This window comes from Etheostoma cragini, chromosome 21 (genome assembly GCF_013103735.1).
Source record: "Etheostoma cragini isolate CJK2018 chromosome 21, CSU_Ecrag_1.0, whole genome shotgun sequence".
Taxonomy (NCBI): Eukaryota; Metazoa; Chordata; class Actinopteri; order Perciformes; family Percidae; genus Etheostoma; species Etheostoma cragini.
The window spans coordinates 10,124,936-10,149,322 of record NC_048427.1 but is presented as its reverse complement, the minus strand read 5'-3'; the positions used below and the strand labels follow the sequence as shown (position 1 = coordinate 10,149,322).

Here is a 24,387-nt window from a genome sequence, read left to right as displayed (position 1 = left end):
TACGGACAACTTTTTCTTTCTTTAACTGTCTATGACGGTAACCAGTTGTTGTGGAAACCAGTAGGGGTATCACACCGGAACTCGAAAAGAGCTAGCTAACATTAGCTAGCTTTTTGTGATGACCGTGTGCTTGCTGTCAAACCACAACCCGACCTCATTTAAAGTAACTGTAGTCAGCTAACTCGCCTCTTTCGGACTTGTACCAGCGACGTTCATTTAGTAGCTTGCAAGACTTGTATTCGGACCGACATTTGAGAAAAGTTCCCGTAACTTTTAAAACACTTGTGGATCTAGAAGATGGCATCAAGAGGAGGTGGATTTATGAATCTGAACGTGAACCCCATGAATGTTGGGCATGCTGCGGGTATGAGGATGCCAGGTATGCCCCAATCTTCGGCGGGATACTCTCGGAACATGAACAACGCTCCCCAGTACCAGGTTGGTTTCTTGCTTAATTTCTCTTTATTAAAAAGGGGCACTTACTGGGCTAAACTGAAGGTGAGGGTAACTTTATCTGTTAAGTTAATTTTACTGTGGCTTCTTAAAGTATATATACTTTAGCTATGTTGTCTTGCCTGCTTTTAACAGAACACGCAGTCCTAAATTAAGAGTAATACAAAAATAACGATTTGAAGACATGCCTGACATATCAAAAGTATGAATAACCTTAAAGCTCATTATTCTTAAAATATCAAGGTGTGGACGCTACTTCCGCATTTTACTAGGCTATGTAATTAATGTTACTTACTGCCAACAATAAATTGAATGTAATATTATTAATATGGCATTTAGAGTGGATTGATCATTGTGCACCTTAAGTAGGCTATTTGGATGCTTAATAATAATTAGTATTACCGATTAATTTTTTGTGCATGTGTGAAAGATCACATGGCTGCCATCAGCCTCCTGTCAGTTAGCTTGAAAACAGAAGCAAGTCAATTATTGCCACCATCTGTCAGAGTTAAACCTGCATACATTATCCCAGTTTAACCACCATCTGCGGCTTCATGTGATCTGTAGTTATTACACAATATTACCGTTGTCTAATGTTTGTTAGTTAGAGCCATATGGGTTCAAATTTTTGTTTTACTGTTAAAGGAGTGACCCAAAAAAAAAACAGCAGTGTTGAAAAAGAAAATTAACATACACTGTTGATAAATCTACAATTTGGTTTGTATCAGACTATAACAGAATAATAACGAGATAAAAGATTGGAACATCAAGACAATATCCATTATACACACATATAAACCACACACCTTGGTTTTAAATGTAATTTCAAAATCATTGCATTGGGAGCGTACAGTTTTAACCAGCACTGTTGGGCGAAAATAACTTATTATAACTTATTTTAATAACCACAATTTTATTTAAAAGCTCTGCAGAAAGAAACTTTTCAGTACTTGAACCTGAAATCATAGCTTCAGCTTCTCTTTTTCTTTAGCGCCCAGGGATGCCACCCAACAGAGTCGGGGGCCCCATGGGGTCAATGGGGGGCCAGCTGCCTGGTCCTTCTTATAGTGGAGGGAACATGTCCATGCGGCAAGGGCCAGGAATGGGGCCTCCAAGCATGGACACCTCTAGGAAACGGTTCCTTCATCTGCATCAACAGCAGCAGCAAGAGGCATTGGGAGGCCTAAGACGAGGGTAAACTGTGGAGAAGTGAAAGCGTTTGTTTGAGAGGAGAAGAGAGGGAGAGGAACAAAACCAGGGTTGATCGATCAAGACAGCTTGAGGTCAGATCAAGGAATGGCGCTGCCTGAGATGTAAACTTAAATAGAGCTGCAACTAACAGTTATTTTCATTGTTCATTAATCTGTGGATTATTTTCTCCATCAAAGATTTGGTCAACAAGATCAGAAAGAGTAAATTAAAAGTAAAAAGTTCAATTTTGTAATTGCTTGTTTTGTGTGGACAACCGTATACAACCAATACATTTCATTTATGCTGATATAAAGCAGAGAAAAGCAGCAAATCCTCTCATTTGAGAAGGTAGAACTAGATTTTTAAATTTTACTTGTTAAATGACTCAAATAACACATTTATCATTACCAATTAATTGATCGACTCAGCAATTATAACAATAACAATTGCCAGTTCCCTTTTTACAGTAACAATAAATGAACAACAATTCTTTACTTTCTCGCAATACTGCAACCTCTGTCATGAAGATCACTTTTTTTCTTGAAACTTTGAGATCCAAAACTTAATTTTCTGTCTTTGACTGACTTAAACTAACATCGAGTGTAAAGTCATGGCCAAGTTAATTTCTTCATAGCATTACTTAAGGACCTTTCTAGTAATGTTTTCCTCACCCAGGACAAAACCTACAGCAGTAAGTGTGTGTACTTAACATATTCTAAATGAACATAATTACAGTACATCCAGTGGGAAATGTTATTCAAGTTATAATCCAAACCTACAAAATGTCTCCTTGTTGAATTGTAAATATATCTTTTCATACATAACATCGTAGTAATCAGTGGTTAATTTTGCATGCTGTGGCTCATTAACAATAAAACAGCACCACTCTTCTTCACGATGTGTTTTTCTCTCTGTAGTCTGTTTGTGAAGTTACTGTGTTGTTAAAAACAGCTCAGATCAGACAGACACGAGGGTAGGAGTATCTCATGACTGCTTTCAAAGCAGCAGACACGACTGGGTATTTTTGACTTCAAAGTGCTCAGTTATGCCCTGCTCATAAATGTGGTGATCCATGATGTGAGGCTGCATTTAAAAAGTTTCATTTACAATGAACTTCTTGTCTTTAAAGCTTTTATCTCGTAACAACGTTGTCAGTATAGGAGAATTGGTGTGCCACAGGGCCAGAAGCAACCATTGCAATTCTCATTAAAGAGAACTCCTCATTCAATTTAGTCATGAGAAGTAACAGTGTAATTTAATTAAAGAAACAAAGCTGCTTTTATGAAGTTGAGAGCAATGATGAATCAGAGCCCATGGCGCTCATTTGGGGGGGATTTGTGTTAATCTGTGTGTGCGTGTGGTCAATTCCTTGTAAACTAGTAAATTTAGGTCACTCTTTAAAAAGGGCAAATGCTAAATGATGCCTCAACTTTGGCAACACTGTACAGTATGTCCTTGACTAAGTAATATATTTTAGCCACTAGATATTCTATATTTTAGAAAAAAACACATTGTGCATGTGGTCATTTGTATGGATGTGTTTGTTTTGGCAAAATAAACATATAGTACTTTGGAAATCATTATTATTTATTTTATTTTCTCTGGGATTTTAGGGCAAAAAAACGCAAGATGGCTGACAAGGTTCTTCCACAGAGGGTAAGAAAGTTTTGAGACTCAGCTTGATTCAGTTTGTTCGCCCACAGCCGTGTTCACTTAATATTCATGTCATGCTGTTGGCTCTTTAGATCCGAGATCTGGTCCCAGAGTCCCAGGCCTACATGGATCTCTTGGCCTTTGAAAGGAAACTGGATCAGACCATCGCCCGAAAGCGTATGGAGATCCAGGAAGCCATCAAGAAGCCCATTATGGTACCTCTTCATGAGAGTGTATTCTCACTTTTTTTTTTATATATTTTTTTACTTTCCAGTTTTATGAAATGCTGAAGAGTTTGATTTCATGAATATCTTAAGGACTATAAATATAGTAATTATACCATAACTGTTTGTAAGTATATAGTTGGCACTGTCATGTTCTGTCCAAGGTCTGTCTTCACCAATCACCAAGTGCAGTTTTAAAGTCAAATTCCCAAAGTAATCTTATTCATATTTTTTATGGTTCATTTTTGTTTGAGAAATAGTTCCTGATATATTTGCTTGTTCATCTCTATGAAACAGCAAAAACGCAAGCTTAGGATCTACATTTCTAACACGTACACCCCCTGCAAGCCAGAGGGAGAGGAGGCCGAGAAGGTGTCCTCTTGGGAACTGAGAGTGGAGGGAAAACTTCTGGAGGAAGTAAGTGAACAACTTTCTTCATTCTAATCTTTGTGCTCTGTTTCGCCACCGTCTTAGTGTGGTCTGAGTCCCAAGTGTTTCAGTCTGTGTTATTGTGTTTCTGAAAACTTCAGTCAGTCAGCTCTGGTTGGCCATTGTCCTTGGCTCAGGCCATGCAACCAGATGTGTGTTTACAGCTTTCCCCACTCCACCCCACAACTCCTAACACACACAAGCTCATGTTCTCTTTTGTAACAAGGAATTGAAACCACTGGCCGTTACATACCATGAGCTGACAAGCCTCCCCTCCCTCCATCAATTCCAGTTCAACTCATTGTGTCATCTGGGGCCACATGAAGGAGGATTTTTTTCTGTCCTCTGGCTCATTTGGTTAGGCATGCGTAGGAGTTTTGCATTGAGTAACAGAAAAAGTAAAGGGATGTGAGGGAAGGAGTGAAATGGGTCATGTTGTGCAAACAGACTTTAACTTTGCTTTGGAGAAGGCGGGGGTGCAACAGCTTTTTCTAATTGTCTACAGTTTTGTGCTTCGCCATCCCCAATGTGGTCAGAGCTAAACAATGCAGCTGCACGGACTGACAAGGCATGATAAGAAGCCACAGATAACAATCTTGTTGCTTGTCTTTTCACACTTTTTCTGCATTTTTTGTTTCTAGCCTGGCAAGCAGAAGAAGAAGTTCTCTTCTTTTTTCAAAAGCCTGGTGATTGAGCTCGATAAGGAGCTCTATGGACCGGACAACCATTTAGTAGAGGTATGATGTAACACTTTTTAGCATACTTTTCATCCGGAATCATTAAACCTTTCGTAACTAAGTTCTTTCATATTTTTAAATGACATCAAACAACATGTTTTGCCATGGTCAAAATTCCATACATACCTGGGATTCTCACACTCAAAAACAATAATGGAGCAGTTTAGATTAAGTTTTACCTCTAATTACACTTGAAATTTGATCTCTTTACTTTATCTTTAGTGGCACAGAATGCCCACCACTCAGGAGACGGATGGTTTCCAGGTCAAAAGGCCCGGCGACGTGAATGTTAAATGCACCCTTCTGCTCATGCTCGACCACCAGGTACCAGCCATTTGCTCAGTGACCATCTTGCAAACAGTCGTTTGCCTGGATGGTAAAATAGGCAACCACCACTTTCTTTACCCCAATTTTATTTTTTTTTCCAGCCTCCTCAATACAAACTGGACCCACGGTTGGCTCGTCTGTTGGGTGTGCACACACAGACGCGGGCCAGCATCATGCAAGCTCTTTGGCTCTACATCAAGAACAACAAGCTGCAGGATTGTCACGAGAAGGAGTACATCAACTGCAACCGCTATTTCAGACAGGTAATGGAATGTTTATGAGGCTACGCCAAGCAGCAGAATACTAGGTCACACCTTACGCATTTCCCAGTGTTACTTTGACATTGAAAAATTCTTTCAAAATAATTTAGTATGTGTTTTGTATCAAGAATAAATGTTAGGCAGACAATTACCTAATTTTTTCTGTAAATTAGTCATTTATATCATAAATAAATGGTTTGTTGCTTTGAATTTGTACAAAGTACGTATAGCTAATTTGCAAAAACTAATTAGCAATACATACTGCACTGAATGACTGTAAAGGACTTTAGATGTGCACCTAATATACATGTATTATGTTAGGTTTCTCACTTTTTAAGGCTTGCAGGGAGATAAAATGAAAAAACGTTACGTTTTCTAACCTGTTCAGATCTTCAGCTGTCCTCGAATGAGGTTCTCCGAGATTCCCATGAAACTGGCCGGCCTGCTGCAGCACCCTGACCCCATCATTATCAATCACATGATTAGGTAGCGGAGTGTGGATCATTATCTCTCTATCTGTGTTTGTACATGTGTTATGTTTGTGAGTGTTGAATTGCCTGTGTTGTCAGGATCTCATATCTAGAATCTTCCAAAAGTATTTCCAAAGAAAAACTCTAATTTTCAACCACAATCTATTTATCTACATTTTTTGTTTTATTCAGCTTTATGATTTGGGCCATCAATACTTATTCTCTGTCTACATCAACATCACTCTTGACTTTCATTCTGTTTTGCTGTCTGTCCGTCTCCTCTGATCAGTGTGGACCCCACAGATCAGAAGAAGACAGCGTGCTATGACATTGACGTGGAAGTGGATGACCCGCTGAAGGGCCAAATGAACGGTTTCCTGTCCTCTACAACCAACCAACAGGAAATTGCTGCCCTGGAGATGAAGGTCAGTCAATCTCAGAATGCCTGCACCTCGCTGGCTTTTGGATCAAAATACAAATCTTGTTTGTTTAAAATGTCTTATGTATTACTGTACCGGTTGTGTTCACTGCAGATCCATGAGACGATTGAGTACATCAACCAGCTCAAGACCGAGAGAGACTTTATGCTGAGCTTCAGCAATAAACCACAGGACTTCATCCAAGACTGGCTCAAGTCTCAGTGCCGAGATCTGAAGGTAAACATTTAACCCCACAATTAATGTACCGTACATGTTTCTAAGACTCTAAACACTGATAGGCTTTTGTGACACAGCGTTAGAAATGCTGCGAATTTCCCACGTTTACCTGAAACGTTCCATTATACTTCTGCTTCTTATACACGTACTATGTTACATAGTGTTTAACCCTTTAAGTTTCATCTTAACTTTGTGTTTTTATACATTTTACTTCATCATAACTTTAATATATTTTAATGTTCCTCTGTTCTGTTGCAACAATAAAATAAACAAGTTTATTTTTAAACTGTATTATCATATTATTTTAGTGAGGAATACTAAAAAACTCATGAAATACTACAAGTAATTAATGTTAGGGAAATCTCTTCAGGTTTTGTTTCGCATTTCTGGGTTATTTTTTAAAGTAAATACTGGCTGTTTTATCAGAATATCAGATTTTAAATCATCAAATATTTGTAGCGATATCGGCCTTAAAAGTCTGTTTTGGTTGGGCGCCATATTCTTTTCTCCTCCACTTCTTTAAGCTTATATTGCTGTTGTATCTTCATGACAACCTTGAACAAAAGGTTTGTTTTTGTACAATCAGTTGTACTCCAAACCATAAATGAAGCGACTTTGATGCCTTGAACATTATTTTGGCATTTGGGAATGAAACAGTTTGCTGTATTCATGAAAATTTGGTTTCCCTTGTTTAATGATTAAAAAAAAATGTTTTTGTCAGTTGATGACTGATGTGACAGGAAACCCAGAGGAGGAGAGGAGGACTGAGTTCTACCAGGCTCCTTGGGTACCAGAGGCAGTGGGCAGATATGTTTACTCCAAAGTAAGGAATTACCTAATGCACTGCTTAACAATGTTTATGTTTGATACTTGTTATTTGGTAAGGTTATTTACCATTATAAGTTTTAACATGCACTAACAATATCTCTTTGTTGTTCCAGGTGCAGCAGAGAAGACAAGAGTTGGAGCAGGTGCTGGGGATCCGACTCACCTAAAGACATATTCCAGAGATGTCACAGCCAGCTAGAGTCTACGCAGCCAAAATTGGAATTTGCTTGAAAAGAAATAAGCTAATGTTGCAGCTTAAATATTCACAAAGCCATCCTCACTGACATGGTATAACAAACCAGCTTGTAAGTGGGAAACCTATAAGATAATAGTTCTAAAATCAACAAGTTGTCTGTGGACCAAAGTGATGATTAACATGTCGCTAATAATATATTTGGCTTGCTTTGTCTGTCATTTTGAGCCTGTTCAAATAATCTTTGCCTTGTCTTGCAATATGTTTTGTTAATGGTACAACTCATTTTAAGCATTGGTGCTGACTAGATGTTCTTAACCATCACATTGTGTGCTGATGTGAAAAGAGTCTGTTTACCTTCACATTTGAAAGCCATAACCATATATATATATATAACATTTAATACAAAACATTGTGTTCAACAAATGTATATATTTTAATTTCAAAAATATATTTAGAAAAGAAAAATGTAGGAGTTCTTAGGGTGTCTCATTACTTGGAAAAGAACTAAAAACAATATGCCAACAATATTTTTTTTATAGATCGGTGGATATGTCATTTGAAATGAAATAATTTTGCTGTATAAGAAAGCAGGATTTTCAGGACAGCTCTACTTTGGGAAAAGAACAAGCTACTTGATTGAGTCCACTCTGTCCTGCTCTTTTTTGGACTTCTTGAATGTTTACCTTCTGTTTTTGTTTGTTACTGGGGTTGTTGGGGTTATTGTTATAATGTCAGAAAGAGGAACTGTGGCCGGCTGTTTGGACTGAAGGGTTCTTCCTGGAATATCCATACCTCCTAAGAAGGTCAACTGGTATTAATAAAATAGGAATTCAGTTGTAGTGTGTCATCTAAACAAAGCACCAAATTGTTGTGTAAAGTTTATAGTTTCGCAAGTTAATTTTTCATTGAAATTCAATTGAGTTAAGGTTTTGTATGAAAGGGTTTTCTGACTTTTTTCAAATATTTCATGTCAACAGGTATAGTGCCAACATTTGTTTTGTGAAGAAGGCACTTAGAATTTGAGACACAAAATATTTTTTGTACAATTTCTTTGTAAAATGTTTGCATGTTTTGTATCAATCAAATGCCTTTTATCTTTTATACATTTGGAGCATTTCTTTTTTCTTTTACAATAAATATACTTACAGATGTTCATTTCATGATATACCCAAAAAATATATATAAAATGTTGCCCAATGTGTTATTAATATGATGGTCCTGGCTTATACTCATACCTTTTACAGTGCAGCCTCAGCTCTATGCCAAAAGCTGGGCTCATTCCCTGAGTGTGCATGTTACGGTTGGTTGAGGAGATCAGGTTCCTGTGAGAGCAGCGGTTTAAACAGGTAGAGCTGGTCTTACCTGGATAGGGTTACTCCCCACATACTGGCCAACCAAATACACAATGTACATTCTTCATAGATCTACGACTCTGCTTGTAAGGTGAAAATTGGTACAAAGCACAGATGTGACCAAATCAGTTTATAAATGGTACATGTTTGTATGTGTAAATTAGCTAGCTAAGCTTTGAATAACGTTAAGGTTAGTAAAATAAGGTGTTAACGAAAATGTAGAACCGAAAACACTAGCGGTTAAAACTGAAAAAGACAAGGTGGCAATGTGCGCATTTGTGTAAAAATATCCATACGGCCCTAATACAGCCTGGAGGGGTGTTTGGGGTCATTGTCCTGTTGAAAAATAAATGATGTCCCAACTAAACGCAAACTGGATAGGATGGCATGTTGCTGTAGGATGCATTGGTAGCCATGCTGGTTCAGTATGCCTTCAAATTTGAATAAATCCCCAACATTGTCACCAGCAAAGCACCCCCACACCATCACACCTCCTCCTCCATGCTTCACAGTGGGAACCAGGCATGTAGAATCCATCCGGTCACTTTTTCTCCGTCGCACTAAGACACGGCGGTTGGAACCAAGGAGCTCAAACTTAGACTCATTAGACAAAAGCACAAATTTCCACTGGTCTAATGTCCATTCTTTGTGTTTCTTGGCCCAAACAAATCTTTTCTGCCTGTTGCCTCTCCTTAACAGTGGTTTCCTAGCTGCTATTTGACCATGAAGGCCTGATTCGCACAGTCTCATCTTAACAGTTGTTCTAGAGATGTGTCTGCTGCTACAACTCTGTGTGGTATTCATCTGGTCTCTAATCCGAGCTGCTGTCAACTTGCGATTTCTGAGGCTGGTGACTCAGAGGAACTTATCCTCAGCAGCAGAGGTGACTCTTAGTCTTCCTTTCCTGGGGCGGTCCTCATGTGAGCCAGTTTTGTTGTAGCACTTGATGGTTTTTGTGACTGCACCTGGGGACACATTCAGAGTTTTCCCAATTTTCCAGACTGACTGACCATCATATCTTAAGGTAATGATGGCCACTTGTTTCTCTTTACTTAGCTAATTGGTTCTTGCCATAATATGAATTCTAACAGTTGTCTAATAGGGCTGTTGGCTGTGTATCAACATGACTTCTGCACAACACAACTGATGGTCCCAACCTCATTAATTATGCAAGAAATTCCACTAATTAACCCTGACAAGGCACACATATGAAGTGAAAACCATTTCAGGTGACTACCTCATGAAGCTCATTGAGAGAACACCAAGGGTTTGCAGCAATATCCCAAAAGGGAAAGGGTGGCTACTTAATATAAGACATGTTTGTGTTATTTCAGACTTTTTTGTAAAGTACATAATTCCATATATGTTCATTCATAGTTTTGATGCCATCACTGATAATCTACAATGTAAATAGTCATGAAAATAAAGAAAATGCATTGAATGAGAAGGTGGTCGCAAACCTTTGGCCTGTACTATATTTATATTATTTTTTTAAGTTCCCCAAAGAAAAAGTCTTCCGGAAATACGCCTCTCCTCAAGCGGAAGCAGAAAATTCCAAGATGGAGGTGGACGGAGCTGATCATGTAGGTTCATTTTTTCGGACGTTTTGTTGCTTTTGTTGGTTTATTATTAAATAAACGTTACTATTACGCTTTGAGTCGAATCGTTACCTTAAACCGCTTGTGACAATGAATATATGTTGGACTCTGCTGTAGCTAAATGGCAAAATATCTCGTGATACAAGATGTGTAGTATGCTGCCGGTTTGCTGTCTCATTGTCGCTAACCAAGCTAGCTAAGACTAAAGAACTGGCTAGCTCACTGCCTCTGTATAGTGTTAGCTTGAGTTAGCTACTCTGAATGACTGGCAGCAACAGTCGTGTTTTTATTGTTACGTTTGGACAGTTAAATACGTCACAATTTACAATAACTAATAGTTTTAGGCTCACCCAGCATTAGCTAGCTAAACTATCGCATCAAATGCTATGTCAGTGGGAGATGGCTAACGCTAGCTAGCCAAATGTTAGTCAGCAGATTTTAACCAGCTAGCTAGTTTGCTAATCTAACGTAAGGTAAATTAGGAAAGTCGGGTCACGCAAACTTTTAGCCCACTTAATTAATTGTATTGCTACCGTGACTTAGTGGTTAGCACAGCTGCTAACCCATCCTAATTAGTGAAGGTGGTTTAAAGGCAGAGGTTAGAATATGTGTCAAATGTAGCTTACGTTACTTTGTCAAATGACGTTATATTATGTTGAACATACGGGTTCTGGGTAACGGTATTTTTGCTGTCCTCAAATACCATAATAGAGTCCACACTTTAGCACAACTAACGTTAACCTGGCTTGTTATATTATTATATATGCGTGGTAAATGTATTTGGTATTATTATGAAAAAATGTAGTTTTTCAATGAGGTTAATAATCGACCAACTAAAAATGTAATCAGCAACAGCATTTGATTAAATTGTTTGAATTGCAATTTATCTAGCATAAAGTCTGGTTAGTTAGAATGTCTGGTTCTAGCGTTTAAAATGTGAGGGAATTAATTGTTGAAGACAATACTGGGTCTCTGGAAATTATTGGACATTTCCATATATGTTTTTACATTTCTTAGACCCAAACCATGAACTGAAAACAGTGTTCAGCAGATGCATCCATATTAAAGTTATTTAAAGTGGGATGATTATTTTCATTGACAGATGGAGATGGGGGAGAGTAAAGGTGGCTCAGGTCTCCGGCAGTACTACTTGTCTAAGATTGAAGAGTTACAGGTAAGAACATTTTGCCGTTTATGTGACATAAACATGATGTATGTTTATGCATTAATTCCACACTGTAGGTGTGTGGAGATACCAACCCAACAACGTTGCATTTCCCCCTACTCATTTCCGGGTTCTCCAAAAACATGAAGTCAAGGCGAGGGTCAAATCTTCCTGCCAAAGATTTCCCAACATGGTCAGAGAGCACAAGGAGACACTTTTGGCACATACCCACTGCTAGTATCAATTCTGCTCGGCCGCAGTGTCCCGTCCTCCCTTTTGCCATTGCAGATTTAGTACTTTACACACAAACAAAACTTCAAAGTTTTTTTTTGTTTTTTGTTGGCATGTGGCTGTTGCCACAGCCAGAAGACAAATTTTGTTTCAAAAGAAGCTGGAGGCAGCACAAAAAAAACAGTGCTGACTTAACTATTTAAAAATGGCAAGTTTGTTCAGCCCCCTCCCACCCCGTTTGTCGCTATTAATGACGACGTAGTGATTAGGGACGATTCTTTCCCAACAATCAGTAATCTGCAGGTTTTCACGTCATCTTTTAGCATTGCTTCAGCAACTTTTTTTTTTATAATGGGCAACCAAAACAGAGTCAAGCAGGTACCATGTGATGAAAAAATGCCATTTGTCTCTCCCACTGTGCTGTAACTAACAGCTGTCACTCTCTAACTCGCTCTACCACACATCCGCATACACACACACACGCCTGCTCCGCTATTCTCTTAAAGAGATCGATACACACACCAACGCATAAGTATAAACTTCAGTCCAGTTATGTAGGCTATGGTGAAAGCTCTGCTTGGAGCCTCTGCAGAACCATAAATCACGCTTTAGACACAACTTCTGTTAGCCTGTTAATCCTGAACTGCTCTTTTTTTTATTTTATTTTTTTATAGTTGACCGTAAATGACAAGAGCCAAAATCTCAGACGACTGCAGGCACAGAGAAATGAGCTCAATGCCAAAGGTAAGCTGTTCATTGCTGCATCAGTGTATTTTTGAATATTATTTCAGTATACATCGGTACGTAAACGTTTCCCTGGGTAAAATACATTGTTCTCTATTTTTTGTCTCAGTGCGTCTCCTTCGTGAGGAGCTGCAGTTACTACAGGAGCAGGGGTCCTACGTAGGAGAAGTGGTTAGGGTCATGGATAAAAAGAAAGTGCTGGTCAAGGTATGCTGTTTACTTATACTTTGTACCAAACAATATTGTGATTACTAATTGACAGTTTAAATTAACATTAATTATGAACCTGTCTTCTCATCATTTTCAGGTCCATCCAGAAGGAAAATTTGTCGTAGATGTGGACAAGAACATTGACATCAATGATGTTAGTATTATAGTTGTTGTCATTTAATGGTTGCTATTTGGAGTACTTCAATAGTTTTCCCACTTTTCTCTTTACAATAATTTTCTTTAAATTTCAGGAAACATGAAACATTTTCTTAATTTCCTTTTATTATTTCTACATTAGGTGACTCCCAATTGTCGCGTGGCTCTGCGTAACGACAGCTACACCTTGCACAAGATCCTGCCCAACAAGGTGGACCCCCTGGTATCCCTTATGATGGTGGAGAAGGTGCCGGACTCTACCTATGAAATGATTGGTGGCCTGGATAAGCAGATCAAGGAAATAAAGGAAGTGATTGAGCTGCCTGTCAAGCACCCAGAGCTGTTTGAGGCTTTGGGCATTGCACAGCCTAAGGTGGGTGATTTAAAAGAGCCCTGATATTGCACATGAGCTGTACAATTGCTTCCTTCCCCCCCCTTTTTATTTTTTTCATTCAGATTTTTAAAATGGACAGTCCCCTTTGTCTTGTCTCCATTGTAAGACGGTCAGAGAATAGGTTACGCTACAAATACAAAAGTGTGCTCCTTAAGCTGATAGGGAGACATTTCAGCAATGCTGATATGGTGGCGCCACTGGGCCTTTCAGATAACACTTTCCAAAGCCACTTTGTATATTGTTATTTTGTGTTACACTTTTTTTATTCATTCCTTTTTTGAGATTAGTTCAGAGACTGTATGTTTTCCGAAGGGTTGGTTTGAAGGAAAAAAAGGATTATCTTAATCGTCTCATCTATTAAAAAAAATGTAACTATCAAATGGCCATCACGTAATCCTTAAAGGCGTTCCAAGTATTTTAAAACAAAACAAGGCTAGCTCGCTCCTCCTCCTTATCCCGTCCCCCCCCTTCTGTGCTTCCGCGCACTAACCTTTCTAGTCTGTTATTGGCTGGAACATTGTTTGTGTATGCTTTGTGGTGTAGGTCGGCACGTTTTGGTTGTTTGTAGACCCTGGGCTGTCTAAAGGGTCCCCTGTTCTGGGGACAGGCAACTTGCAAATAGTGAGATGTTTGCTGTATGTGACAACAAATGTTGCCTAAAACATGCGTGACATCGCTTAGAGTACCTTATATCCTGAGGTGATGTTTTCAAATATATTGTTTTGCCACTTAACAGTCCAAAACCTACATATTCAGTTTACAGTGATAGAAAACTGATTAAAAATGAGCAATTCAACACATTTGAAAAACTGCAACCACAGACATTTTGTACTTGTTGCTTGAAGTAACTGAAACTAATTGATAGATTATAAAATAGTAACTGTTGCAGCTCTAGTTATATGTTTCTCCATTTGTCAGTGTATGGATGGTTTTCATTTGTGTTTTTCTTTGAATGTGTGCAGGGCGTGCTGCTCTACGGTCCCCCAGGTACAGGGAAGACCCTGCTGGCCAGAGCTGTGGCCCACCATACTGACTGTACCTTCATCAGGGTGTCCGGCTCTGAGCTGGTCCAGAAGTTCATTGGAGAGGGTGAGCTTATTTTAGTTTATTTGGTCAGGATCCCCATTAGCTAACAGCATGATTTCATCTAGTTGTCCGGGGGTCCGACACAAAAATCACACAATTTAACAATTATATTCATTGTATAAAATCCATCATCAAACAAAAATAATTATCAGTGAAGACGAATCATTTAGCTTCAGTGTCTCTTCTTAATACTTTTTTCTAATGCATTTCTATTCTTAATTTTTTGAAAAACTAATTAAACCTAACTGGTTGTATAAACAAGATTCTTATCCCCTCTTGCGACAGGAGCCCGCATGGTGCGTGAGCTGTTCGTCATGGCCAGAGAACATGCTCCCTCCATCATCTTCATGGATGAGATTGACTCCATTGGGTCGTCTCGCCTGGAGGGCGGATCGGGTGGTGACAGCGAGGTGCAGAGGACAATGCTGGAGCTGCTCAATCAGCTGGACGGCTTTGAAGCCACCAAGAACATCAAGGTAGCACACATGTGAAATAGTTCCCAGATCACATGAACTTTTCACATATTTACTAACTAGTTGTTATTTATTATGTGTTTTTATGGTGTGCATAGGAAAGCCCCTCCCTCTTAGATTATGTTTCTTTGGTTGTACTTTGCTTTAATCCCTCTATCAGTATATTAAAAACATGAATTGGGTGTAAGTAGATATAAGGACATTTTAACTACTTAGCATTCTGCCCCCTCTTTGTTTGATGGGTGGGGGGCAGATAAAAGGTCAACAGTATATGCCACATAGAAATTGTATACTTCATGTGAAAGCTGGGAACCTGATTAGACATCCAGTAGCTCCATAAAATATATTGGGAAGTGTACAAGGACATTTAACTTTATGATGGCTATCCATGCTCACTTATGTCTCATAAGTTGTTGCTGCAATTTTTAGGTTGATACCATTTGAGAATTGATAAATGTCAAAAGTCCTTCCATAATACCACATTAAGACACCAAGGCCTTGAGCAACATCATAAAAAAAAAGGCATGCTGTGATTTTGTATCAAACACATTTGACATTTAGAGATTTCTGTGAGAATTGCGTCTTTTGGTGATTGGAGGGCGAGCACTTCTGTTCTGGAAACAGAAACCCCCACATCCTCTGAATGCCTTAGGACTCTAGTTTGTGGTTGTAAAGTTGAGAGGCTGTAATAATGTTAGGTTACAATACAGTGGGTTATTTTATACGTCAAGCTCAAGTTTTAAACAATGCTCTCACTACAATAAAATGGCTTCTATGGGATTAACGTCATCACACATGAAAACAAGTAGACTTATTACATCCACAAATGTCTGTTTTCCAATTATGCAACTCCAAGTCCAGTAACCCCCAGTATGCAGAAATATTCAAATACACCATTTTAGAATCTGCAAAATAGTACTGGTAGAGAAATGGCATAGTTTTTCGCCCCAAACTGCATGGGAGGAGACATAGAACAATTTTTCGTGTAGATATCTTGAGGTGAGAGTCGGCCAAGCCCGCCAGATGGTGTTTATGTTCAACAAGTGTAAATTATACTATGAAAACATATTGTTATTGCAGCTGTTACGTTGTCCATCTGTTTATAGTAAATGTTAAAGTTGTTGTTGACAAAATATCAATTCACACTTAAAAACATCAGTGTGTTTATAAACAATTAAATGGTTTTATGTATAGATTATAATTGCTTTAATACAGTTCTCAATGCACAGTATTTTTCAATACACTTTAATTATCCAAGTTCTTATTCCTATATCTGTTTATTTATTTTTAATTTGACTAAAAACAACTTTCTCTCTCAGGTCATTATGGCCACCAACCGTATTGACATCCTGGACTCCGCTCTGCTCAGGCCAGGCAGGATCGACAGAAAGATTGAGTTCCCCCCTCCAAATGAAGAGGTAGTCACTTTCACAGCGGACACAGTCTATACAGAAACATGCTGTGGGGCTTGTATTTGAGCACATCTTAATTCTGTACCCTCAGGCCCGTCTGGACATCCTGAAGATCCACTCCAGGAAGATGAACTTGACACGTGGCATTAATCTTAGGAAGATTGCAGAGCTGATGCCTGGAGCGTCTGGTGCTGAGGTCAAGGTAAGAAATGGCCCACTAAATGTAGCAATTTGGTGGTAAATAAAGGCCCTTATTTCATTTTCTCATGTGTATTTTTAGGGTGTTTGCACAGAGGCGGGGATGTATGCTCTGAGAGAAAGAAGAGTTCACGTCAACCAGGAGGACTTTGAGATGGCTGTGGCAAAGGTTTGTAACCATTCTTTACAGTGTTTCTCAGAAATCTGTACTTTCATAACCTTTTTACCACTTACATTGTCTCAAAGATATTTAAAGGTGGTGCTTACGTCTACCTCCCATCCCCCTATCTGGAATGAATACCTGTAAAACACTTTTGTAGTCCTGCCTATTAAGATTGTTTCCTGTTCTGTTCACCAGGTGATGCAGAAAGACAGTGAGAAGAATATGTCGATCAAGAAGCTTTGGAAGTAGAATGCTGACACAATGCAACTACATATGTATATTTCTTTTGTTTATGGTTTGTAATTGTCATTCTAGAGTAAATGGTTTCCCCAAATACTGTAGATGTATGATTTTATTTGTCTTCAAATGCATGGTTCTTATTTAATACAGCAGTATGACAAGATGGTTTGTAGATTAATTGTCTTATTTTACAATTATCTTTGGCACTTTACAGTAAGCATGTTTTCATAATTGATCATACTAGGTGTAGATGCCTGGTAGTTATTCTGCCATTTTACACTGAATGCTTGCTTGTTGTTTACAGTAATGCCGTAACTGAGCCACCGATCACAAGTAGGTTTGTAATGTTAGTATGACAGTAAGCGCTGGATGACTCAGAACATCTGGAGTTTAACCTGTCCTCCACTCGCTGATCCAACTTGAACCAGGCTAGCATCTTACCCAGGACACAGGCACCCACTGACGCTCCATCTGCACCCTTTCCAGTACGACCTGGAGCTCAGCTAAGGCACTAACCGGGTCCTCCTTTACCAAGACGTAGTCCACCCAGGGGCCATAGCACTTGTCCATCTGCTCCGCCGACTGTTTCATTTCCTGTAGGTCATCCTCCTATTCATCACAAGGAAGTAAGAGTTGTTGACACAGAACCACGAAAAACTTGAAACTAGAACTGTATGCCGTTACAACGGGGTCCAAGCATCCCCAACGACCCGGGAAGCGCATGAAAGTGGAACCAAACACGGCACCATTATTCGCTGCACTAGAGTGGGTACGAGAAGTATTCAGACCCCTCTAAATTTTTCACTACCATTTTCCAAAAACCTAGTTTATTTTTTTCATTAATATACACTCAACACCCCATCTTGACCGAGATATTTCAGGTTTTTTATTAAAACCTGAAATATCACATGGTCATTATGTGATTACGTTATCATGGTAAGGACTGCCTCAGGAGTGGGGCCTCTATGGTATCCATCAAATTGTACAAATCGGATGAGGGGTTCATGAGATAAGCATTTTGTATGTAAAGTTTGGCTTAAACTGCATTTATTTTGGCCAAGATACGGCAAAGTTGATTATTTCATAGTTAGCTACACAAATTTGTTTGCACATGATACATGCTATTTAAAAAAAAAAAATCTTTATACAACTATTTGTCAGGTCCGTCTGGAGATAATGTGCCAAGTTTTGTGCAGATCCAGTTGGATCCAGGGAACGCGTGCTTATATGGAGTTTAAATTTCCGATGTATGGTTTGGGAGTTATAGGACCAATGCGTTTTTCTGCTATAGCACCACCTAGTGGTGGAAGTGGGTCATTTTTTGCAGCTGGAGTTTTGGTCCTGTCCTGAAAATAGCACACCGCCACCATGTGCGGTTTGGGCTGCAGCGGCAGTTTTCCGTGGAGAAAAACAATGGAGGAGAAGAAGATTCCTTACCAAAAAAAAAACTAGGGTCCACAGCCCTGCTGTGTGAACCGCATAGCACTTTGCACTACTGCGGTTCCCACATCTATGGCTTGGACCCCTAATTACATAAATTTATGCAACCCATATGTTTTTCACCATTTAGTCATAGAAAAATAGAGCATTTAGACTTATAAAGTGGTCCAATTTGTCAAGTGTGTGTGAATACATTTATAAGTTTTAAGCAACGCACTGTGATTCCTGAGCTGAGGGAGGAAGAAGATCCAAGATGTTTCCTTATGCGAGGCTTTACATACACAACATATGGTTTGAACTCAGCATTACGTAGAGACTTCAGTGCCTGGATGTGGGGAAAAACAAAGCATATAGTACTTCACAAAAGACAAATATTTCATCACCTCTAAACAGATGTTAAATCTTCTGTTTCAATCTTTCATTCCACCCTAAATCTAAAAATGTTAGTGTTCAAACGTGGTCAGTACATGAATATTAAATACCCTCAACCTTAAAATCAGGAGAGACATACTACCTATAAAACCTAAGTTGTCTGAAAGCTTGCATCAGAACACAATGGACTGCAATGTTGTCTTAATCCAGTCATACTTGAAAATGACAAATAAAAATTCTGCCGCATGCAGCATAAAATACACACACTTTGAGATTTAAGTGTTGCTGACAATCTAGACAGAAAAAATATTTCAAATTTTCATATCACTGGTTTTGAGTCATCAAATATATCATAGCTGACCTTTTGTTTGAATATACCAGTGGACAAGTCCTTGCACATTTATTGAATTAAAAGTAGGTAATGCAATTGTATTAAGAAAGGCACACCAACCTCTGGTTGCACATCCACCAGACAGACCTTGTTTTGATCCAAAATGTTGTGAATGGATTCCAAACTGGTGCCGTACAGATTATCTTTATACTCCCCATATTCAATAAATCTGCAAAAATTACAGAACCATCATGTTGAATTATATAAACCATTGTTTGCACTTAATGGGTTTACAAGATACAGTTGCCATTGTCCCATACTCACTTGCCACTCTGGATGAAGGCCTCGAAAGCTGCTTTGGTGATAAAGTGGTATTCAACTCCTTCCCTCTCATTACACTTCCTGGCTCGAGTGGTGTCTTAAGGTCACACAGCCAGCAGCAAAACAAAAGCAAGGGCCTCAGGTCAGAGTCAAACCCGCGGCCGCTGATCCAACCCGGCCACACAAAACACATACTTAAGTAATACATGTTATATCCATGCATTTTATCCACCTCTCTGAAAGCAGACCATATTTTGAGATATTTAGCTGCTTTATTTTTTTAATTAGTAGTGACAAAAGATTATTCCAGACCTGAGGGAGATATGTGCATGTCTGCAACAGTGGATTGATCCTACTTAAATCCTAGCTTACAGCTACTAACAAGTACTCAGGAGAAAACCATAGCATATTAACCCCAGAAAAAAACACCTGCAAATGTACATTACATGTTGAGCGTTCGGTTTAACCAAAGGAAATATTTAAAAAGGCAGAAAGACTTACGAGGCACAGCCAAACCATAACGTTGAGGATATTCAGCGATCACTTTCTGTTTCAGCTCAGTGATCCGAGCTCCCAGGGAACCTGTGACCATAGAATTACAGAAGGAGTAACTAAAAACATAGTTATTCAAAACGATCATGTGCTGGGGAAAAAAAGAAGGACCTTTCTCAGAAAATACCAGTTTCTACTCTGAAGTGTTTTTCCCATGTGGCAGAACCCCACAGTAAACCTACCTATCAGTACTATAAGACGAGGCCTTTCACCAGGGCGGGGCAGATATTGTGTTACTTCTTCATAAATCAGGAACTCTGTGTGATTGGCATCTGGAGTTTGAGGTTCTCCTGGAGAACCCTGCCGATCTTTACTAAGGCGGAAACTTCTGCGCAGGCCAGCTGTGGTCAAAGAAATACAAAGGTAAGATGGACAGATGCTGAAGTCTATTGCAGATCTCATTGCCACTTTGAAACCATGAAAAACACAAGACAACCACGCTGAACACCATTAGAAATCAGTAAGAGTACCTGAGTAAAAATCCCATGAAAGAGCATTGCCACAGAAGACAGGGGCTGCCTTACTCTTGGGAGAAACTACAGCTCATATTAGACCATTTATTCAACCAGCTTAAATCTGAACAGAAAAGAAGCTTGGAAGCCGTGCATGCTGCGTCAACCTCTTCAAGTCCAAACAAAGCACCTTCAGAATGTAGCGTGAGGAGAGGCCATTTGTGAAGCAGTGAGATAAATGAGCTGCAATGAGGTGCCACGAAGACACCGAGAAGCTCGGTGGCTGCAGCGTACTGCACAAAAAGCCCTCCAGAGTAACAAGTCCACACAGAGTGCTGAGCTTCTTAATCCAGTGCAAGGGCATGAAGAGACACCAACATCAAACACAATGCCAAGAAAGCAATGAAACAACTGAGTGCCTAAGCACAATGGTGCTTTGAGCTAGAACTAATGTCAGCATGCTGACAACAATGTAAACATAATGATGTTTAACATCAATTTGAACGTGTTTCAGCTGGAAGCCAACATAGCTGAAACACGTTCTTTTTTTGCCCAATGCCCACATTAAATAAGAAGATTTTAAATTGTTAGTGCCAGAGTTTTTGTTTTCTTTGTCCCTTGTCGCTGTCTAAGATTTGGAGCTGTGTGGGTTATTTAGTGTTTACAGTTTTTTTAAATACTTCTAATTATTTATTCTTTCACTATTTATCTGCACTAAATATGTCTTTGTGCTTTTATAACAACTTGATTTCCCCTTTGGGGATCAATAAAGGTTTATCTTTAGCTATAATGTATACTATGTAATGAGTTGTAATTATTAAATTTAAGACATTTATATTTATTTTGCAATGAGCATGCTGAAAAGATTAGAAGTCATAGAGATGATGTTATAAGATGTAAAAAATAAGGTCAAGGTCAAAATGGTGTGGTGTTCGTTATGGTGATGCTTTAAGACAAAAGAAAACCACAAAAAGCACAGCCACATTAAACCAATAAAAGCGGACAGAAGGCAAAGTACTGAATGAACAGTAAAGACCTTAGAAACCAAATAAATATTTATAGGGAATGGCTTTCTGAATTTAAAACGCTTAAAGAGTGCTGTGCATTACATCTGGCCTTTCATAGTATAGTATGCCGTAAGGAAGTCAAAGTACAGTATATAGTAAAAGTTACTCATACTATAGTATGTCATAAAAAGAAATTGAATGTCATAAAAATGTTATAAAAACAAGACGTAGTATAGAATAACAAAAATGTCATAAGAAGAAGTCATAGTATGTCATAAAAATATTAAAAGAAGAATTCAGATCATATTATGCCATAAAAGTATCAAATAAAGTCATAGTACTGTATGTCATAAAAAGTCAAATAGTAATAGTATTTCATGGAAATGTCATAAAAAGAAGTCATAGTATAGTATGTCCTAAAAACAAATCATAGTATAGTATGAAAAAAAATGTCTTAAAAGTCACAATATAATAGGTCATAAAAAGTCAAATAGTCATAGTACGTCATGAAAATGAAACAAAATGCATTGGAAGGAGCCAGTTAAGGTGGTTTGGGCATCTGGTAAAGATGCCCCATGGGCCAGTCCAGCTGGGAGAAGACCCAGGACTAGGTGGAGGGATTATATCTCCACTCTGGCCTGGGAACGCTTCAGGATCCCCGAGTCAAGGCTGGTGACTCGGAAAAGGGAAGTTTTGGATTCCCTGCTGGAGCTGCTGCTCCCGCGGCCCGACCCCAGATGAGCGGATGAAGATGGATGGATGAAAAAGTCATAAAAAGAAGTCATAGTATGTCATGAAAATGTCATTAAAAAAGTCATAGTATAGTATGTTGAAGAAATTGTTGAAAGAAGACTAGAGTATGTTGAAATGATTTTGTTGGCCATTCATTAATTATTTTCTTTTTTCCCTTGTTTATTTCTGTTGGATTGTACTGTACTGTTTGTAAACTACGGGTTTAGGTTGTTTATAGTAAGAAAATAACTTTCAGTCGTCATTCGGAAATTATTTTGTTTTCCTTTCTGTTATCTGTTGGTTGTGCTGCATTAATACAAATGTTTATCTTGTGAAGCACTTTGTGACTTTCTCTGTAAAAAGTGTTATATGGAATACACTTCTTATTATTTTTATTATGTTAAAAAAGATGAAAAAGTAATAGTATGTTAAAAAAATTCATTAGTATGTTAAAACAAGTTAATAAAAAGTTATAGTATAGTATGTTGAAACAAGTCATAGTATGTGACAAAAGTCATAGTATGTCGAAAAAGTTAAGTCATACTTTAGTATGTCGAAAAAAGTAATTAAAGTGTCATAGTATAGTACTTTGAGACAAGTCACAGAATTGTATGTTGAAAAAAGTGATAAAAAAGTCACAGTATATTCAGAAAAGTTAGTATAGTATAGCAAAAAGGATAAAAAAGTCATAGTATAGTGTGTCGAAAACAGTGATAGTATAAAAAAAATAAATGATGTAAGTCATAGTGCATAATGTCAAAAAAGGTCATAGTATAGGATGTAGAAAAAAGTGATTTAAAAGTCCCAGTAAAGTATGTTGACAAAAGTGAAAAAAAAGTATGTCGAAAGAAGTTGTACTATATATAGTATGGCAAAAAAAGGATGAAAAACTCATAGTATAGTATGTCCAAAAAAGTCATCCAAAAAAGTGATAAAATATCATAGTAAAGTACGTAAGTAAAGTATAGTATAGCATGCTGATTGATGAAAAAGCCATAGAATAGTATGTTGAAAAACGTTATTAAAAAGTCATGTGTCAAGTGTTGTGCTTCGAAAAAAAAATCATTGTTAATAATGTCAAAGTGATAAGTAATTAGTATGTTCAAAAAAGTGGGTAAAAAAAAAATCATAGTATAGTAAGTTAAAACGAGTCATAGTATAGCATGTCAAAAAAGTGAAAAAAGTTAACTCAGACATAGGATGTCAAAAAAAAACATGAAAAAATCATCAAGTCATAGAATAGCATGTGAAAATAAGTGATAAAAAGGTCATAGTATAGAGTGTCGAAAAAAGTAAAAAATGTGTTGAAAAGTGATTAAAAAGTCAGTATAGTATGCCAAATGAGGTGATTAAAAAGTCATAGTATAATACGTTGAAACAAGTCATAGAATAGCATGTTGAAAAAAGTGATAAAAAGGTCAGTATAGAATGTCAAAAAAAGTGATAACAAAAGTCATAGTATATTGTGTCGAAAAAAGTCATAGTGTAGTATATGCAAAAAAGGGATGAATAATTCATAGTATGTCGAAAAAGAGATAAATATGTCACTTTAAATATTATAATTAAAACCAATGAAAGTTATATTGTAGTATGTTAAAATAAGTGATAAAAAAGTCATAGTATAGCGTTACGAAAAAAGTCATAGTATAGTATGTTGCAAAAAATGATAAAAGTCATAGTGTGTAGACAAAACTTAAGTCATACTATAGTATGTTGAAAAAACAGATGAAAAAGTCATAGTATAGTATGTCGAAAAAAGTTGTAGTATAGTATGTAAAAAAAACTGAGTAAAATGTCACAGTATAGTACGTTGAAACAAGTCATAGAATAACATGTCGGAAAAAGTGATACAAAAGTCAGTATAGTATGTCAAATAAAGTGATGAAAAAGTCATAGTATGTTGAAAAAATGATAAAAGTCATAGTTTATGTCAAAAAAAGTCATAGTATTTAAAAAAAGTGATTGATTCATTTATAGTATAGTATGTTGAAAAAAGTCATAGTATAGTATGTTCAAACAAGTTATTAAAAGGTCATGGTATAGTATGTCAAAAAAAGGGATGAATAATTCATAGTATAATATGTCAAAAAAGGTGATAAATATTTCACTTTAAATATAATTAATTAAAAATGATGAAAGTTATAGTATGTCGAAAAAAGTCATAGTCATTAAAAAAAGTGATTGAATAATTTATAGTATAGTATGTCAAAAAAATCTTAGTATAGTATGTCGAAAGAAGTCCTACTATAGTATGGTAAAAAAAAGGATAACAAAGTCTAAAAAATATTGTATAAAAGTGATAACAAGTGATAACAAAAGTCATAGTATATTATG

General features: G+C 37.6%; 3 protein-coding genes across 7 annotated transcripts in view; 2 read left to right on the top strand and 1 right to left on the bottom strand.

Annotated features, from left to right (window-relative positions):
* smarcd2 (SWI/SNF related, matrix associated, actin dependent regulator of chromatin, subfamily d, member 2) overlaps positions 1-8,257 on the top strand; it is an 8,627-nt gene extending 370 nt beyond the window's left edge. Inside the window, exons 2-14 of the mRNA XM_034861158.1 lie at positions 75-438; positions 1,445-1,647; positions 3,258-3,300; positions 3,390-3,512; positions 3,819-3,938; positions 4,592-4,687; positions 4,910-5,011; positions 5,116-5,277; positions 5,663-5,760; positions 6,034-6,169; positions 6,278-6,400; positions 7,122-7,223; positions 7,342-8,257. Coding sequence (XP_034717049.1) covers positions 298-438; positions 1,445-1,647; positions 3,258-3,300; positions 3,390-3,512; positions 3,819-3,938; positions 4,592-4,687; positions 4,910-5,011; positions 5,116-5,277; positions 5,663-5,760; positions 6,034-6,169; positions 6,278-6,400; positions 7,122-7,223; positions 7,342-7,395 — 1,503 coding nt within the window. The 5' untranslated portion in view covers positions 75-297 and the 3' untranslated portion in view covers positions 7,396-8,257. The remainder of the gene's footprint in view (positions 1-74; positions 439-1,444; positions 1,648-3,257; positions 3,301-3,389; positions 3,513-3,818; positions 3,939-4,591; positions 4,688-4,909; positions 5,012-5,115; positions 5,278-5,662; positions 5,761-6,033; positions 6,170-6,277; positions 6,401-7,121; positions 7,224-7,341) is intronic.
* Positions 8,258-10,181: 1,924 nt separating this feature from the next.
* Positions 10,182-16,942, top strand: psmc5 (proteasome 26S subunit, ATPase 5). Its single transcript, XM_034861186.1, has 12 exons — positions 10,182-10,359; positions 11,477-11,548; positions 12,445-12,514; positions 12,624-12,721; positions 12,822-12,878; positions 13,023-13,253; positions 14,237-14,363; positions 14,646-14,836; positions 16,153-16,251; positions 16,337-16,447; positions 16,526-16,612; positions 16,802-16,942. The coding sequence occupies exons 1-12, from the start codon at positions 10,336-10,338 to the stop codon at positions 16,853-16,855; spliced, it is 1,221 nt and encodes a 406-aa protein (XP_034717077.1). The 5' UTR covers positions 10,182-10,335; the 3' UTR covers positions 16,856-16,942.
* The window catches only part of LOC117937292 (MAGUK p55 subfamily member 3-like), a 24,967-nt gene continuing 17,098 nt past the window's right edge, over positions 16,519-24,387 (bottom strand). For 3 of the 5 annotated variants that reach the window (XM_034861142.1, XM_034861139.1, XM_034861141.1), the window contains exons 14-20: positions 20,333-20,398; positions 20,045-20,203; positions 19,812-19,892; positions 19,314-19,407; positions 19,110-19,218; positions 18,504-18,611; positions 16,519-17,455 (exon numbers count right to left, since the gene is read on the bottom strand). In XM_034861142.1, coding sequence (XP_034717033.1) covers positions 17,276-17,455; positions 18,504-18,611; positions 19,110-19,218; positions 19,314-19,407; positions 19,812-19,892; positions 20,045-20,203; positions 20,333-20,398 — 797 coding nt within the window. In that variant the 3' untranslated portion in view covers positions 16,519-17,275. The remainder of the gene's footprint in view (positions 17,456-18,503; positions 18,612-19,109; positions 19,219-19,313; positions 19,408-19,811; positions 19,893-20,044; positions 20,204-20,332; positions 20,399-24,387) is intronic. The other 2 variants (XM_034861143.1, XM_034861144.1) reach the window with 1 other exon arrangement.

Bases quoted from the DNA above. Each gene is read 5' to 3' on its own strand.
- psmc5 (XM_034861186.1), top strand. From the start codon at position 10,336: ATGGAGGTGGACGGAGCTGATCAT. The intron at 12,515-12,623 runs GTAAGCTGTTCA...TTTTTGTCTCAG, and splicing joins AAATGAGCTCAATGCCAAAG to TGCGTCTCCTTCGTGAGGAG. The intron at 16,448-16,525 runs GTAAGAAATGGC...GTGTATTTTTAG, and splicing joins CGTCTGGTGCTGAGGTCAAG to GGTGTTTGCACAGAGGCGGG.